The following is a 17,529-nucleotide window of genomic DNA, read 5'->3' as shown; positions in this document are numbered from 1 at the left end:
TTGCGGGCCGCCAAGTTGAGGGCAAATATATGATGGCGCACTGTTATGATGACCGAAGGACCGGGACCAGGACATAATCTGCGACACTGTGTATCCCACCGAGCAGACCAGCCCCAGTTATCCCTTCCATCGCCGCCTTTGTTTGTTTAAAGCTCAAACAATCGAGGAAGGAGAGGGATTTGGCGGGATGTCCCGATGTCCTGGACTTGGGTGGGCACGTATCTAATTTATGCCATCTAAACAAAATACAAACAACAAAGGACCAACACAAAAGTTTTCCTTACCACCAGGACATGTATGAATGTGGGTGTTGCCCGATTTGGCTATCTATAAAACGCTTTTCCACCACGTCTCTTTGCCAAAGTGTTTTGTCTAACTTTTGTCTTTCGGCTTTATGAATTGTATCTTTTACGGTTCTGGTTTCTGGCTGGCTGCCGTAAATAGCCCGATATGATTGTTTGTCTGTCTCCCGATATTAAATACAAATATATAAATATATTCTCGGGACCAGGGGAAACAGAGACATAAACGGACAGTTGAGAATTATTGCCGATAAAGTTCAGATTGGAAGGGACGGACGCAGACGCCGTGACTTGGACAGATTGAACATGTCGCCGCTTTTCCTCTTGCCGGCAAAAACGGTTACGCTCCAATGTTCCTTATATATATTCTATTTATTTTCGTTAAGTTTTCTCCCGGACGGACTGGCGAGGCGTGTAATTCGATGCTTGCCACTCCACGGGGATCACCGGGCCACTTGAACGGGGTAAGATGATAATTCCCTCAGGAATGCCCCAGAGGAGGGTACAAACATATTATATAGATATATTTATTCATATAGGTGGCTAAAATTTGAAGAGTTCTACCAGAATTGTTATTTTTTCACTGGCTATTTGGGGTTTCAACATCTTAAATTGTTTAGTTTCTCGGCATATTCATAGGTTTTGGCAAGAAAGATCAGCTTAAACATACTTAAAAGTGATGCTTAAAGTAATCATGTAGAGTATAGGTAATTCGGTCTTATGTTTCCTTTACGGTTTCTGGATTTTTCTCTAATACTTTCAGTTCTACGGACTTGCCACACTTTTGAACTTTATAGCTCATACTTTGCATACATTTCTGCAGAGCTCCTTGGCCACACAAACGCATATCCAATATGCAGCACATTTCACATGTGTGTGTGTGTGTGTGTGAGTGTGGCTGGGTAAATATTATTTGACAACATTTGGCTTTGCAAAAAGCCAAACGGCAAACGGGAGCAGATGTGGCAACGCCTTATCCGCATGTCCCTACCTCCTCGAGTGCGAGTGTGTGTGTGCTTAAGCATGTGTCAAGTGGCCGCCATTGTCGGGGGAAAACGAGAGAAAAGTGCGAAAAATTGGAAAAAGTGCAGGAAAAAGTGTCCGCAAACTTTGCATATTCGACTGCTGCTTGCATTAATCAAAATGTTAAATAAGAAAGTGGAATTGAAATTGATTTGCCGGCGAGAAGGCAAATCCTCAATATTATTCCACCTTTTTGCGCTCCTCAAGTGGCAGTAGCAACATCATTTATACTTGAGCACCCGGTGGGCTGTGCGACACCTGACAAAAGGACACTTTTTTCTGCTCCTTATTGGACATGGTCCAAGGACTCGATCTGCAGGAAGTTTGCCTCGTGAAAAAACTGCAACAGCATTCGTTTATCGCCGCTGCGAACGTTGATTGGCAAGTTGACTTCGAATTTGGCGTCTTGCTTTCTTTATATTCCAGCAACTTTTAGTTCGATTGGGATTGGTTTTATCAGGCAGAACGGTGAGGAAGTTTGGTTGACAGTGAGAAAACGCTTGGGAAAAACCAAAAGTATTCACAAACTATTAAACGACTCATTTGCATATGTATTTAAAAGAACGTCTTACGTAAAGGTGGCAGATATTCTAAATGGTTCGAATATATAGTTACAAACCAACATTTTATATTTTATATAGTTAAAAAACAACATTCTACGTAATGCTAAATGTGTTTAGTTGTTTTTAAGTCTTGAAGAAAGCTTGTCTGCGCTGGAATCCCTAGTTGTGAAATTCTTAAGTGTTCTGCAACGCACTGTGCCCTGTGTTTCCATATCGTACATACATCTGGCCATAAAAAATTGGTGTCGAGAGCTGGGTTTGTCGATTGTCGAGAGGTTCGCCTTACAGCCCGTCTCCTTTCGCTGGTAATGCGCTAATTAAAATGCCTGAGCTGTAGCAAAAAGCCGAGCATTTTCCTGGCTCTCAGCTGCAATGGAATGCAACTTGCCACTCGAGTGTGGCTGTGTGTGTGTGCGTTGGTGTGCGCGTGGTGTGTGTAGTTGGTGTGTTCTTTGGGGAAATGGGAAGAAATAAGTGCGAGGGGTTCTGGGTCCAGGGGATAAGCTTTTTGACTTGCCACTTATTAACTTGCCAAGCAATTATGGCCTGAAGATGGAGCTGAGAAAAGATTTCAGGTCGTTGGACCTTTTCCTTTTAGCCTGGTTTCGCTATCCTTATCCTTATCCTTATCCTGCCGATGCTTTCTCTCTAATTGCTCGGTGCCCGGAGAAGTTCCAAGGGACAGGAGCAGGAAGTCCTCGCTCGTGTGTGTGCTCCTAATAGGTAAGAATTTTCCAAGAGACAGACAACGTCCGACCATCTCCATGGATCCAGATCTAGATACGCATCCACATCCACCCTTTTCCCCTGTTCTCTGACTGACTGACTGTCATTATCTGCATCAGCACGCGTAAACTTCGTTTGCACCAAAAAAAATAGTAGAAAGAAGAAAACACCTAAGAAAATAGAAAAAAACATTTATAAGGACAAAAAAGGAACTCTGGATATATGGGCGAGAGATGGCAGAGGGGTAACTGCAGGCGGAACAAGAAGTCATTTCTTTTAAGCTCAGCGGAGGCACTTTGCCAGCTGCAGTTTGAACTCGCCGCCTTTTGCCTGGACGCACAGTGTGACAAAAGTAAAAAAAAATATTAGAGACACCTGAAACATAATAATACAAAGTAAAACACTCTCAAAAATGTTCATGTACTTTTCTGATTTAAACCTTGCGGAATGAATGGTTAAAGTATAGGGATGATAATAAATAGCTGCGTTTACTGCATTGATTAATAAATCTGTATAATATCTAATATATTAAATATTTATATTAAAAGAACCATAAAAAATGGGTGAGCACTATCATTTGTAGTGTTGTGTGCTGTGGGTATTACATTTCTTTGCAATACATAAATACTTTAATATATTCACGTCAATTTGCAGAATTAACAAATGCTACCACTTTTATACACTTTTGTTGATTTTCATTTTATACCTGCACTCTGTATTCACCTTCATCATATGTTCTTTTATTTCCTGCACCTTTTAAAGCCTTGTGACTCCCAAAAAACTTTGTTACATTTTTGCTCCTTCAAGTTGAATTATTTTCATTTCTTACATTATTTGCTGCTGCCTCTTACAATTTTTTTGGTTATTTATTTATGCATGTAACATACCGCACACTTACCTACTTACCCTCTTCCATCTCCTCAGAGGCCGCTTCTCTTTTTATTTTTGGTTTCATTTCATTTCCTCGGCTTACTTTCTTCCTTCCTTCATGATGCGTTTTGCCCGCACCGCCGGCGCAATTCTAATGGGAATTTACAATTTTTCACCAAAAAGCGAGCTTTTCCTCCTGCTTTCCGCCAGCGTTGTTTCTTGCATAAAATGAAATTGTATTGCATTTTCCCCCATTTTTTGTGTTTGCTGCTTTATGGCTGGACACAGAACTGCTGCCTCAGCAGTAGGGCACCAATGAGTGCACTGAGAGAAAGTACGAAGCTGTAACCATCAAAAGAGTGTCAATTCTAGAAATCGTTGACCTTCTGTTCTGTGAGGTAACGGGAAATCAGGGACACATTTTGATAGTGAGTGTGGCCAGATGTGGCGAATCTCCTGCATCGCAACGGGTACGGTATTCAACAATATATCACTTGAAAGGCAATGGCACAATTTAAAGTGTTCTACTTTAATTGTGCTGGCGTGTGCATTATTATAATAGTTTTTCTACCTGTGTACTAGGAGGCAGCTTCAGTTACTGCTACTCCAGTTGAAAGTTGCCGCTGTCTTGGGCTTGGCTTTTTATGTCCATTGCTCGCCACTCTCCAGTGAAGCACAATGGAAAATCGCGAGAGCAACATGAAAATTTATGATGCATTTCTTTTGCTGTCCCTCACCGTTTTCCTATTCCCCCTTTTTGCTGGTTGTTGCTTAGTACAGTACTCCCTCGCTTTACTCGCTGCTGTCGCATCTCAGGCTTTCAAATTATTGCAAACTTAAGTGAAATTTATATAATTGTAATGGAATTTATATTAGATTTTTTCTTTGCTTCACTACGGGAAACTGACAAATGGTTGGATGCAGCCCAACGAGCTCCCAGTCCATGGGGAATACCATTGTCAACGGCTTCATCTCGTTCCCGTCCCCATTCTCTTATTTATTTTGTTTACATTTTGCTCGGCCAGATGGCAGAAAATCTGTGACACAGATTCCGTTTTATTTATTTCGATTACTTAAGCTCAAGAATCATAAAAATAGTTTGAGTGAGCCAAGGACGGGGCGGAAGTGGAGAAGGAGACAGAAATTAGCTGGAGCTTAAGCTCGGACAAATAAAAGAAATTGAAAGGATGCGAACGGGCGAAAGGAAGTCTCAACTTTCAACAGCAAACTTATTTGATTGAGAGCAGTGCAAAATTGACATTTATTGTGGAGGGAAAAAATAAGTGGGGAAGTGAGCTCGGAAAGTCGAATGAAGACGTGGAAGTGAGATAAAGTGGCAGCAAATGTAAATGGTCAAGGGGCAGCTAAAGTCTCAACGATGTCTCACTGTGTTGATTTGGAAAACTGAATATGCAATTTGTTAGGCTAAGGAAGATGGTCAATTTATTTCAGTTTTAGTCCTCGTGTACATATGTGCTTGGTCACACTACAATATAAGGACTACATTTTATTAAGTTAGAGAATTAAGAGAAAAGGGCGTTTTGCAAATGATTGCGTTTCTTTTTATATTCAAAATCAGATTTCGCCTGTCTGAGTAGTACTTAAAAATGATGGGAGTTATAGATTGGTAGATAAGAAACCAATGGCAGGAAAGGCAGAAGCATACAAAAGACTTGGACTCCCAAGTGAGGAGCAGTCTTTCAGATGTTTTCCTTTTTTGTTGCCATCATTTGTGGATGTTGGATAATAGAAAGAAGAAAAGTGTGGCAAAATGCGAGCAAATAGTTTTCCGCTTGCTGCCGCATACAATAGATTTTTCTGAGGGTGGATTAAAGGCGGCGGCGTCTTCTTTATCAATTTTATCTGAGAAATATATTTCCGAAACATTTGACATTATATTTGCATTAGTAGCCACAGCTTCCGCTTCCCTTCCCACCGTAACTATGAAATGTGCCTCAATTCCAAATCCTTGCCTTCTTTTTTGTTGGCTTACAGAAAAAATGTTTTTCCCAACCCTGCACTTGAAAAAAATTTGCCTAATTTCTATTTTATAGTGCATTTTTGACAAATTAACACTAATCTTAATGCATATTATTCAAGAAGTGTCTTCTTTTGCGGAGTTCGATGAAATAGCTTTCTAAAATTAGCATGGCCACACTTTAAAGGTGTGACCAGTAAAATAAATTAGCCAGTCAAAGGTATGTTCCGAAAATAAACATATATTTTGAGCAACACGTAAAATTTGACCAAATAATCAGTCAGAAAACTAAATATTTTTCTATATGTGTGCATGTTGTGTTGGACAGTTTGACGCCAATGAAAAGAAAAAGGACGCAGCCTAGGCATTCAAGGAACTATATTCGCACACCACGCCACATACATACGTATATATATGTTTGTACCCACTATATGTATATGTGTGTGGTCTATTCCCCAGCGGAAACTGCTTATCACACATTTCCACACAGCCCCGCAAAATCACACACACAATCCAAATACAATACAGGAATGCCAAAAAAAAAGGAAAAAAAAAGAAAACAAAATACACTATGGTGCGGAAAAGGGGAGTCGACTAGTAGAGTAATAGCATAAAGAATGATGCGTAGACATGATTTCCGTGCGGTTGATTTCGCTCTCTGTCTTCCTTTTAACCGGCACACTGCTTTCGATGCAAGGCGGAAATTGTTAAATGGGAATTTCCATAAATTCCGAATAGCATGGGGTAGCAGCTATATTATTGGGTTACTTTCGAATATCTTTAAGAAACATTTTTGGTGTGCTAGCTTAGCTATTCTTGGGCAGCAATGGTGTTTGAAATAAAAACCTAAAAATGGCTGAAGAGATCGTTGCACCACTGAACAAGGTACATTATTTAATTCATAGACATACAAAAATTCATGGAATGAAACGTTTTTGTAGAAATAATTTAGGCAAGCATCTTTTTCCTTTCTTATTGTACCTGTAGTGTTGCCCATTCGCAATTCTTCTCCTCTACTTTCTTTCTTTTCTGAGCATTTTTTTTGTTTATTTTCCATATTTCTTGGAACCAAAGTTCCACTGTTTTTAGAGGGACTTCCTGCTGCGAAACTATGCGCTCGGGGATTTAGTTTCTGGTACCTTTTTGTGCGTTATCTGCATGATTTTGCATGCGGAGGCAGAAGAGTGCCGAGTGGCGATAGGGACTTTCAAAGGATCAGGAGCAGGAGCAGGAGATGGAGATGGAGATGGACAATGAGAAGGAGGCTGCCTGAAGTAGCATGTAATTCATCTTATTCCCCAAAGACAACCACACCAGCGACAAAGGAGACACGGACGCTTGAGCTTACAATTCCGGCGGGTGAATTTCTCGCGCAGATGGGTGTGCAGGAAAATACGGCGGAAAGGCGAGGAAAACAGGAGACAGTCGAAGGCGTTGCTGTCGTCGCATTTTGTGCGTGTCTCCATTGGGACATAAATGCCATTTGTGGGATGGGGCAGGTTCCGACCAGACACGCGCCTCATTATGTGCCACCCACCTCCCCTTCTCACCAACACCTCCTTCCCCAATCCCAATCCCCAATCTCCTTTTGACGCATAAAATGCGTAATGAATTTTAGATTTCATTTCAATGGCTCACAGAAAGAAAGTTATGGCTACAGACGCTCGAGGATTTGGTTTTCCTTGGATATAACGACCCCGCCCCTTCACTTTCCCTGCTTTTCCGCCTTGCCGCCCACCGGAAACTTTTATTTGACCGTTAAGTGCGTGAAGAGCAGCCGCCAAGTGTTTACTCCAATGGTCTGCAAATAGTTTTAGGTGATTCCCCAACTGGGTGCCGCGGCAAGTGCCTTTAGTAAAAATACTAAGCCCCACAATCGGTTAAGGGAAAAGGGTGAAAATTGTTTAGCTTCGAGATTGAATGCTGCAAAGACGACAACGAAAATGAATTTAAGCCAACAATTTGCTTAAAACTGATTTCCAACTAGCATGTCTTCAACTAAATGCGGTTGCATTTACTTGTAAGTCTTGTTTAATTCTAAAATGTATTAGCACTAAATTATCCAAAAAATTATTTAATTTGATAGTAAATATTTTACTGACTACCGCTTACTCAATCGATTAGAGCCACATTTTAATGGCAAACAACAAAATGAACATTTTTTTCAACTCGATTTCCCCCTGTGCGTTGCACTTGAACCTCTGGCCACGCCTTTTTTCCGCGCGGAGGCCGGGAAAAGCGTAACTATTCAAACGGCATTGAGCATAATTTTTCATTCACGGTCTTTGGCTGGGCTCTGTTCGCATTTTGGACGCTGCGGCTTCGTTTTTATTATCTGCTGCAGAGCAGACAAAACCCCCTTTTTCGCCCGCAAACATAATTTTTCTTGCTTCTAATGCCAGATAAACGCAGACAAGAAGTAAAAAACACGAGGCCACCAGAATAAAAAAGTTAAAAAATAGTAAAAAAAAACTAGAGGGGAAAACTGAAAGCCAAGAAAACGAAAACGAAGCTGGCAAAAAGTTCCTTAACCCCACAGAACAGCAGCCATCATATTATTTTCAACATTTATTTGCCATGCGTAAATAAAAAAAATAAATACGTATATATATATATACATACATATACATGAGGAAAGGGCGGATTTTTTGTGCACTTTTCAAAGGCCAAAGTGGTAAAGTAAAATGGAAAATGGCTTTCCCAAGCCGCCAACCGCCCTCCCACTTCTCACCCTTTCTACCAATAATAAATGCAAAACTGCACCGGGCAAGGAGGATTGCATTTTAGGTAAACATAGAGCCCGCAAAGGAGCTGCTCTGGGAATTGGGAAACTGTTTGGTGCGGGAAAGCCTGGCGAGTGGGTGGGGCGAAATGCTGCGGGCTTATTGGGACGGGGGCACTGCGGGGTTAAGGCGTGTCCTGGCGCTTGTCCAATTGACGTAAATCGTGCACAAGTTTTGGCAGCCAAAATGACTGCGGATAAAGCTGGAGACGAGACAGCCAGAAAGAGAGGGGCAGACAAGTGGAGAGTGAGACGGGTGAACAGGCGGAGAAAGAGAAGAATGAAATAGCAAGAGGTCAGCAAACTTGGTGGCTCACAGGCAGCCTCAACACCTATCGAAACTCGTTTTTCACTAGCTGTAATTTGAATATGGCCTCAAAAAGTGATATGTAAAAAGGAATAAATGGGATGTAGCATCCAATAAAAGATTGTGACACTACAAGGCTAAAAAATAAATAATTTGAATTAAGTTCCGCATTGACAAAACTTTAAGCTGATCATTATGCAAATATATATATTATAACTAAATGATATATATAATTAGGTAAATCCGGTAACTGACATGATTCTGGTGGGAAAAGTTCTAATAAAAGTAAAGATCACAAAGGCTCTTCTCAAGCTATCATCCTGGGAAACGATATAAGATATATATAACTCAGTTTAAATCAAATTTTTGTAGAAGACAGAGCAAAGTTTGTTATGAAATCCTATAAATTGTAGTTTTTTGAACACCTCAAAATTTCTAAGCGTTTATTTCTGATTCTGTCGATATGGATTCGAATTGCGAGTTATCGATGGTCAATGGTCAGACGGAGCTCAAAGACCCAAGATGGGCGTCGACGTCAACCCAGATAACTCCTCGGGCACCGCAAACCTTTTCCGGAGTTAGCTCGGCGGTTAGCATTGAAACCTCCGTGCAGCCAGTGGCCGCGTCCACCACCTACTGCCTCCGATTGACGCAGCAGAGGCAGATGACCGAACGGCGCGTCCGCTTTCATGCCGGCGTTATCGATAACGAGCACATGAACCGGCGCAAGTCGAAATGCTGCTGCATCTATCGAAAGCCACATGCTTTCGGCGAGAGCTCGTCCTCCACGGACGACGAGTGCGAACACTGCTTTGGCCATCCCGAGGTGAGAACTCGCAATCGCTTGGAAAAACAGCGGAGGCAGGAGCAGCAAAACGGGTGCAGTTGCTGTCATCATCACCATCGTCTTCGCAGTAATCGGAATAATCGACCGCCTATCGAAGAGATAGCGCAGCATAAGGATGATTCTGCCAAAGAGGAACAAAAATCGGTAGTCAACTTTTAAACAAGAAAAATGTAAAACCATCTAAACCAAAAAAAAATAATTCCAATATCCGCCTCGAAGCAATATCCGCCTTTTGTACAGATTGATTAAAATTGCATTTTCGTAAGTTAAAGTAGCCGATACTCGTGTTAAATTGGGAACAAGGAATTTAAAAAAAGCAGTATGGATAAAGTTTTGTATCTCTGAGGATGATGATCTACTGCTTATAAATGGGTTTGCAGTTTTTTACCGGTAACAGTTTACGATTATAATTTGGATAACTTCGATAACACTATGACCAATTCCTTGCTAATTAATGTATGTATTTGTATATCTGTGCTCTAACTTAATGAAGTTTTTCACGCCACGTCTTTCACTGTTCCTCTAGCAGTTTTCGAAGGCAAAGAAAAGCCGAAGAAAACCCGCTTAGAAAATGCTCTCCTGTTCCTGTCACTCAGCGGGCAGAAAACCGCAAAAAACTGACACACGCCCCGCCTTCTTCAACAGTCTCGCCTACCTATACAGTGGCGTGGGATGTCCTGCGGAGGGGCGGGGTTTTCAACATGTTTACGCCCCAGAATTTCCTGCCCCTCGCCGAGGAAGCGCCATCGTGTGTCTATTGATTGATTATGCGAACTGTCTGCGCGAACTTGTAACTAGATTAATGAACTTTTTGCAGTGGATGCAGTGCATCCCAGATGCTAGTGGGAGACCCCCTTTGAAAGGCATCCTAGCACGCCCGTGCGAAATCCCTCTTGAAAGCAGCGCTCTATTCGAACTCCGTCGCTGTGTTGAGTGGGGGGAAAATTTAAGTTGCCAGCGAAGCGAATGTGGAACTCGATGAAGCGCCGGAAAATGGGAAATTGAAGCGTTGCTGTGCTGATGGCTTTGTGGTTGTCGCCCTGTCATCCTAATCCCTAATTCCAGTTGCGTTTGCAGCTCTCTTTTAAATTGAAATATCAGATGCAGATCTGTTCAGAAGCTTTCCAGTTAATGTTTCCATAAGGCACTAGAATAATTTACAAAAAATGTTTAAAAATACTAAATATATATAATATAATGTATAATATAAATTTATAATATATAAAATACTAAATATATTAATTGCGGCACATTTTTCGGTACTTATTGTGTACTTACTTATTGAACTTGCTCTAAAGGTTCTTAAATGAATGTACTTCATTGCTTTATATTTATTCCATTATTATGTTTAATGAAATGAAATTTTTATACCTGCTATTGTTAGAGTAAAAGGGTATACTAGATTCGTTGGAAAGTATGTAACAGGCAAAAGGAAGGGTTTCCGACTATATAAAGTTGCCACGCCCTTTCTAACGCTAACAAACCGCAAAAAATGACACGTTATTCTTTAATCACACTAAACTATACATAAATGTATTGATATTCTTCACATTTTTATTAGTCTTTAAATTTTCTATAGATTTGCAAGAAAAAAATTTGGCACGTCCACTCTAACGCCTTAAAGCCGCCGAACCGGTCACGCCCACACTTTGGAACAATTTTTAAATTTATTCTCATTTCATTCCCCAATATCTATCGATATCCCAGGAAAATTATGAAATTTCGCGCTCGCATTCACGCTAGCTGAGTAACGGGTATCTGATAGTCGGGGAACTCGACTATAGCATTCTCTCTTGTTTCATTTGAAGAACTAAAATATTTTCCTTTTAATTAACCTTTCCCAATTTAATTACATAATTCAATTTTGCGAATTAGCCGTTTTTAATTTATAGTTACGGCTGCCGTTCCGGCTCCTCGTCTACTTTCAATTCCCTGTTTAATCTGCGAAATATTTCTGTTGCCAAATGAAGCTGTGGCTGACAGGGGCGTGGTGGAGGGGGCTGGGGGCCTCCTGAAAAGGGGCTTATGCAATCCCGAGCACATGGCATGACACAAATTTTGTGGGAAGAAAATATTAAAAAAAACCTCGTACAAAAAAGTGGAGCGAAATATTTCTGTTTTGGTTTTTGCGCTCCTTCTGCCAAACTTTGAACCCCTATGTGTGTCCGTGTGCTAGTGTGTGTCTCTGTGTGGCATTAAGCCACAACTCAATATGTGCGCCAGTGTGAGTGCGTATCTGTGTGAGCCAGTCGCGTTAGTCGTTTTTATGAGGTCTCTTGGCGCTTGATTCCGCGGCCCCAAACCGCATTTGAAGTGCCTCCGCAGCAAGAGGAAAAAATATATCATATATATGATATATACATATATATGATTTGCATAACTCACACATGTGTGGCCATATCCCCACATATGCCGTATAGCTCTAGCCCTTTTAACTTGGTCAATGGGTCGCCGTCAACGAAGCTGAATGTTTCCTCTTCTCACATTATTTATTTTCCCTCTTTTCATTTTTTTGTGCTGCGCTCTGCTCTTTTCTCCGCTTTTTCAGTTTTAGGCAGGACGCTGCGAAAAGGACGAAGGATCTGTGCAAGGCAAATTGTTCCTTCTTCTTCAATGATTAAGTTGATGAGGCCGCGGATGACATCAAAAAATGGATGCTTTGAACATGACACAAATGCAAGGAATAAAAGGGGACAAATGAAGGCATATATCCGCTAACAAACGCACGTAACAAGCAAAAAAGCTCTTTGCGCTTAAATTTCACTCAATTCATTTGCATATATGTGTTAATTTTTCCTGGTGAGCTTCATTCCGATACCGTAAAATACAAAAGGGGGAAATTATTTATGTTTAAAACGCAGGTGTATGCTTAGCACTTAACTGTAATCTGAAAATTAAAATGACCATTTAATTAGCTTGGAGATAAAATATAATTAAAGTAGCCGCTTTTCGGACAAGAGCAATAAGTTAATGCCATAAACTCTTCTCTAATTTCACTTACTAATTGCCATTAAAATTAATCCGAAGCCAGCTCAGGGGATCAAAAAATAGGGAAAATGATGGCCAACACCTTGGCTCTGTTGGCCATAATCCCCAAATAGCTTTGAGGTCAGCTATAAACAATTTGCGAGCAATTCCACAAAAATATTGTGGTTAAATGTTGGAAAATGTAGGAAATGTGCTACAAGCCCAAAGGACCCGAAACTCAAAAGACTCGGAAAATGAACCACAATTAAAGGGGGCGGTGGAGTGAGTTTTGAGAGGGGAGTGGTGTGCTATCTGCTTTGGGGCTCGCCTTTCACCCGCTTTTCCACCGCTTTCCCTTGACCAGATACAAATAATGAGGCAGACCACAACAATTACAGCAAACAAACAAACGGAGCAGAGCAAATAAAAAAATATAAATCTGGAAAAAATAAAAAAGCAATTGAGGCAAAGGAAGCTGGGAAAACACTTGCACGAGTTTGTACGGGTATGTGCGTTTGTGCCAAAGTGAATAATTTCTTTTTAATTTCCACTTAAGTGACTTTTAAATGCTTCACATACCGAAAAGGAGCGGGGACTCGACGAGGCGCGGAAAAGCATGGAAAGCAGGGAAAGCCAAGGTGGCAAGGAGAATGACGATGGGGCCGAAAAAGAGGGAAAAGCGGGAAAAGCCAGCCAGCCAGACGACACGTCACTTTGACGCCCTCTGGTGTTGGAAATTGGCAGGCAAATGGAATACTCGGCAAGGGGCTGGACAGGGGGGCGTGGCAGGTGTTGACTGGCGGCTGACCCCGTGTTTGATTTTCCCCCAAGTCAGTTTTCCTACTCAGGCTTATCCCCGTCTTACTTCCGCCTTCTTTGTGACTTGTTAATTTACTCACCAATTAATATAATTATATTGCCACCCCTTTTTTGTACGCCTCTTAATATTGGCGAAGCACTTGTTTCTCCGTTTATTCAATTCATTCTACTGAACATAAAATTGGTTTTCTTTTACGTGAATTTAAATCTACTTTAAAAATAAAATATGTATTCGTATATGTTTGCCTAAGCGAATTTTCAACATTTCATCTAAATTCATTCCCCATCCTTCAAATATTTTCATTCCAGGCTCTTGAACGTATCATTTGACTACCTCATGATTCCCAAATTTTATGCTCCGCTTTCATTTCTCCTTGCCGTTTATGTAATTGACTTCATTGCCAACCATCGATTCAAGTATAAGAGCAGCCTTCTTCCTTTGTGCCCATCACTTGGGCTTTCTGGCGCTTTTTCCCTGTTATTTATGGATCACAATTTGAAGGCTTTTGAGCAATTTTTGAGTATCGAAATGAATCCCACTTGAGAACGCACAAAAAATTGGTAAATGTGATATGCAAATGGGGTCGGAAGAGGTGGCTGTGGCAGGGGGAAATCATCGACAGCTGAGTCAGCGACAAGAACAACAAATAAAAGGCAGTTAAAATGCTGCATAAACGGTAAAATGATGGGCGGAAAAAATTGGGGGAAATTTGAAGAGGGGCGAACAAGAAAGACGTGCGATTTTACCTTTTAATTGTTTTGTTATTCAGTTACAGCCGAAATCAGGAAATGTTTTTAATTTATTATAGCCAGCTATAATAAAGTAGTACATTTTTATAAATTTTTTAAAACTTGTAGACTGTATTTTGTGCACATCATGAACACCATAGTAGTCCAACTCAAACAGTGATTCCCCAAGCTCAACCATAAGTTACGCTCACGCCCGCAGAAATTAAGTATACGCACAAGACCTACAAATTTAACTTGCTTAGCAAATAATAAGAATTATAAGTAAAATAATAAGCGAATAATAACTTGTAGCACGAAAAGTATGCAATCAGTTGCTCTAATTAAAACGTTCATAGCCAGTTGGTTTTTCCCGATACACGGAAATCAAGTTGCGTATACGCCCCGTGCATCAAAAGGGGCAAGCAAAGCTGGCCAAAGAGGGCAAACCGTAAACATAAATAAATAACAATAAACAACAATAAAAATTGACTCCTTGTGGCATTCCTCCTCTGCCACTTTGACCAACACAAATCATGGGAGCAAATCATGCGAAGCACCAAAAACACACACACCCGGAGTCGGAGTCACAGGGGTCGGAGGTCATCTTTACGCTGATGTCTATGACATTATCAGCAGAATTTATTAAATGACAGACACATAAATATATAATATATTAGGCCATAAATATGAGGGGGCAGGCAGGAGAAGGACTTAGATAGCCGCTGTTCATGCGACAAAGGTCGACCAGCGAGTTACCCTGGAAATGAGAGTTCGCAACGCGTGCACAAGTCCTAAATCACACGAATTATTATGCCACATGCAGCGAACTGAATACATTTCCTTTTTACAGGGTATTTGGTGGAAAAAATCCAACCAGACAAGAGCAGCAAAAAAGAATACATGAAAACGAATTACAATATTTTAATTTGATGTTATTATTATCGCGCACACATGCTACACATTCTCCCTCCCCCGCAATATTATATACATTTTTTTGATATTTTATTTATTTTCTAATGGTTTTTGGGGAGTGCGAAAATAATGGCAGTGGCGCAACCGCACACACATGTATTTCTGTTGGGGGTGTGCTATTCAAACGAAATTATTGACATCTAAATTAGAGGAATTCGGGGTCTCTGGCTTTCTTTTTTGCTATTTGGGTGCTTCGTTTTCGCTTAATTTCGATTTTATTCCGTTTGATGTTGCGCCCCGATTGGAAGTGTTGTTTAAATGCAAATAAATCTGGATTTAAGGAACACTCAGCATGAAGTGGCTTATAAGCATTTCGCGGTTTGTTTTTCGCTCTATATATCACACATACGCTGTTAGGCATTTTAAGGTCGTACTAAAATCGCGCAATTTAATCGAGGCTTGTCCTCAATGTCTTCTTCAGAACATAGTTCCTTGATTTTGTTTTACAATTCTCTTGTTCTTTAACTTGGACCAGTTCATATATGCACAAAGTGCTGTGCTGTGTACTTAGTAAACAAAATAAAAAATAATTTAACATCCTAATCATTCATTTTCAAGTCAATGTTGTAACTAAGTGAATATTAATTTAATGCATTTAACTTTTCGGCGATGACTAGAAAAATAAAGAAAACTATCCGATCATCGCCCATGTCCCTGCTTTTTTTAGTTAGATTTTATTTGGATAAGTTATGGGTATAATGGGTTATGAATCTGGGTCGCCATGCCGTCTTAGGGTCCATCTCTTTACTTCCGGATTTATCGCCCCAGCGCCCCTTTATTGACTGCTGCCTGTATGCACTCTCCTTTGATCTTCTTTATCTTGTCGTAGATCTCCTTTGCCTCCACCGCCAACATGTCTTTAGGAAGAGTCCCAGCTATGACTTGGTCTGCGTCGACCACATCCTGAGGGCACACAGCCTGTGAGTCGATTCCAGGCCCCTGACATATGACCTTTTATCGGTAGCTTCGATTGTATTGACATCCTGCAGGCATACTGGAGGAGTAGCTTGCAATCCTTCCTTGTACCCCTGGTTTCCGCCGGGTGTTCTTTGAACGGCAGCCTAGTGTGTAGCATGACCCCCAGGTATCTTATCGTGGCGACTCCGACTTGTATGGTGGCTGACTCTACCTGGAGGCCTCCACGTCGTCGAAGTGGTCCTCGAAGTAGAACTTCTTGGCATCGATCACCGGGCTCTCGTATGCTAGCTTCTCATTGCCATCGATGGCGGTGGACTCCTCCTGCCATCCTCGAAGTCGTCCGACTCCGGGCCTAAATCATCGGGTTTGGCCGCACTCAGCCGTAGGTCGTAGGTTTCTTCCTAATTTCAACGTCATTTTCACCCACTTCTCGCTCGCTCGCACCTGGTGATGAACTCAGTTGTGTTCACTGTACTTTTGAGCAGTTTTTCCGGACTGCGGACTGTTGCGGAATAACGGGATTCGAGATCTGGCAAGACGAAGACTATAATGAATTTAAATTATACATTTTCTCTGCTGTGCTTCCTCTTTCCCTGCTCTTCCTCTACCCCTGCTCTCAGTGCCTCCTGTGTGTGAGTATGTGTGTGCGAGAGGCGCTTATGGCTTTGTTTGCTACGTGGCCTGCTTTTCCCGCCCCCCTTTGCGCCACACCCCTGACGCATTTACCCGCCCCGCCCGTTCCGCCTCTGTTTACTCCTTACAATCAGTTACAGTCTCAGCTGTCAATAGATTGTTGACATTTTTTCCTTTATACTTTCGCTTCGGCGAAAGAGACGGCAGACAGGCCGCAGAAAGAGAGGGATAGAAGTGTTGTTTGGGCCATGTTCTGTTGGCCGTCTTTTTTTTTTTTTTTGTTTACTGCTTAAATCTGCCAATTTACTCGTTTACGTTTAGGCTTTGTGCGTGTGTGTGCGAGTGAGCGGAAAGTGAGGCGAACTGGGCGGAAAAGCGGGCACATGTGTGCGGAAAATTAATATCTGTGTCATTTTTTGGGTTAATAAGGCCAAATTGAGTATATGTGCGAGACACACTTAATTATCATCATATTTATGGCCGTCACGGGGCGACACTTTTGGGTCCCGTGTCCTGCGTACATTTCCCACGCTTTTCTTCGTTTTTTATACCCGTTTATTATGATTACGGGTAATTAGGTCTAATTTCTAATAGGGCGATATGTTATCGAAGCCACCAGCCGAAGGCGAACTTATTTTTAACATTCTCCAGCTCCAGTCTATGGGGCTTCAGCATTGTGAGGAAAATTTAAGAACCTACCGCATAATTTAAAAACTGACAGACAATTTGCACATTAAAAAGCAAATCAGTTTTGAAAATCTCCACTTTCTCATCATCTGCACTACATTATTTTTCAAAGTAGTTAATGGAAATTGCCTCTTGCTCTTTCTCTGGAGCCTTTGCTGGGGATCCCTGTCTGTTTCCTGGTGTCGATGATAAAGTAGATTAGAGGCAATTTAGTATTCGTCGGAAAGTGACTGTTGAGAAGCCATCGACAGATGTCTGTCGTCGTACCGGCCATAATATATGTATGTAGCTGTATAAGTAGCTCCCCCTATATATCTTTGCCGATGTCTCAGGTCAGTGCGAATGTCTAATCTCCGGGCTGACTGTCTAATCGCATTTGATGATGACTCGACTTGACTCCACTTGA

General features: G+C 41.3%; 2 protein-coding genes across 4 annotated transcripts in view; both read left to right on the top strand.

Moving 5' to 3' along the window:
• LOC27206581 (innexin shaking-B) overlaps positions 1-17,529 on the top strand; it is a 152,582-nt gene that overhangs the window by 25,506 nt on the left and 109,547 nt on the right. The gene's annotated exons all lie outside the window — the stretch shown is intronic.
• Positions 8,864-9,672, top strand: LOC6740261 (E3 ubiquitin-protein ligase PPP1R11). Its single transcript, XM_002077105.3, has one exon. It carries the CDS (start codon positions 9,015-9,017, stop codon positions 9,555-9,557), a length of 543 nt encoding a protein of 180 aa, XP_002077141.3. The 5' UTR covers positions 8,864-9,014; the 3' UTR covers positions 9,558-9,672.

This window comes from Drosophila simulans, chromosome X (assembly GCF_016746395.2).
Source record: "Drosophila simulans strain w501 chromosome X, Prin_Dsim_3.1, whole genome shotgun sequence".
In the NCBI taxonomy this organism is placed as follows: domain Eukaryota; kingdom Metazoa; phylum Arthropoda; class Insecta; order Diptera; family Drosophilidae; genus Drosophila; species Drosophila simulans.
The sequence above is the reverse complement of the archived record's forward strand: the minus strand, read 5'-3'. Positions and strand labels throughout refer to the sequence as shown.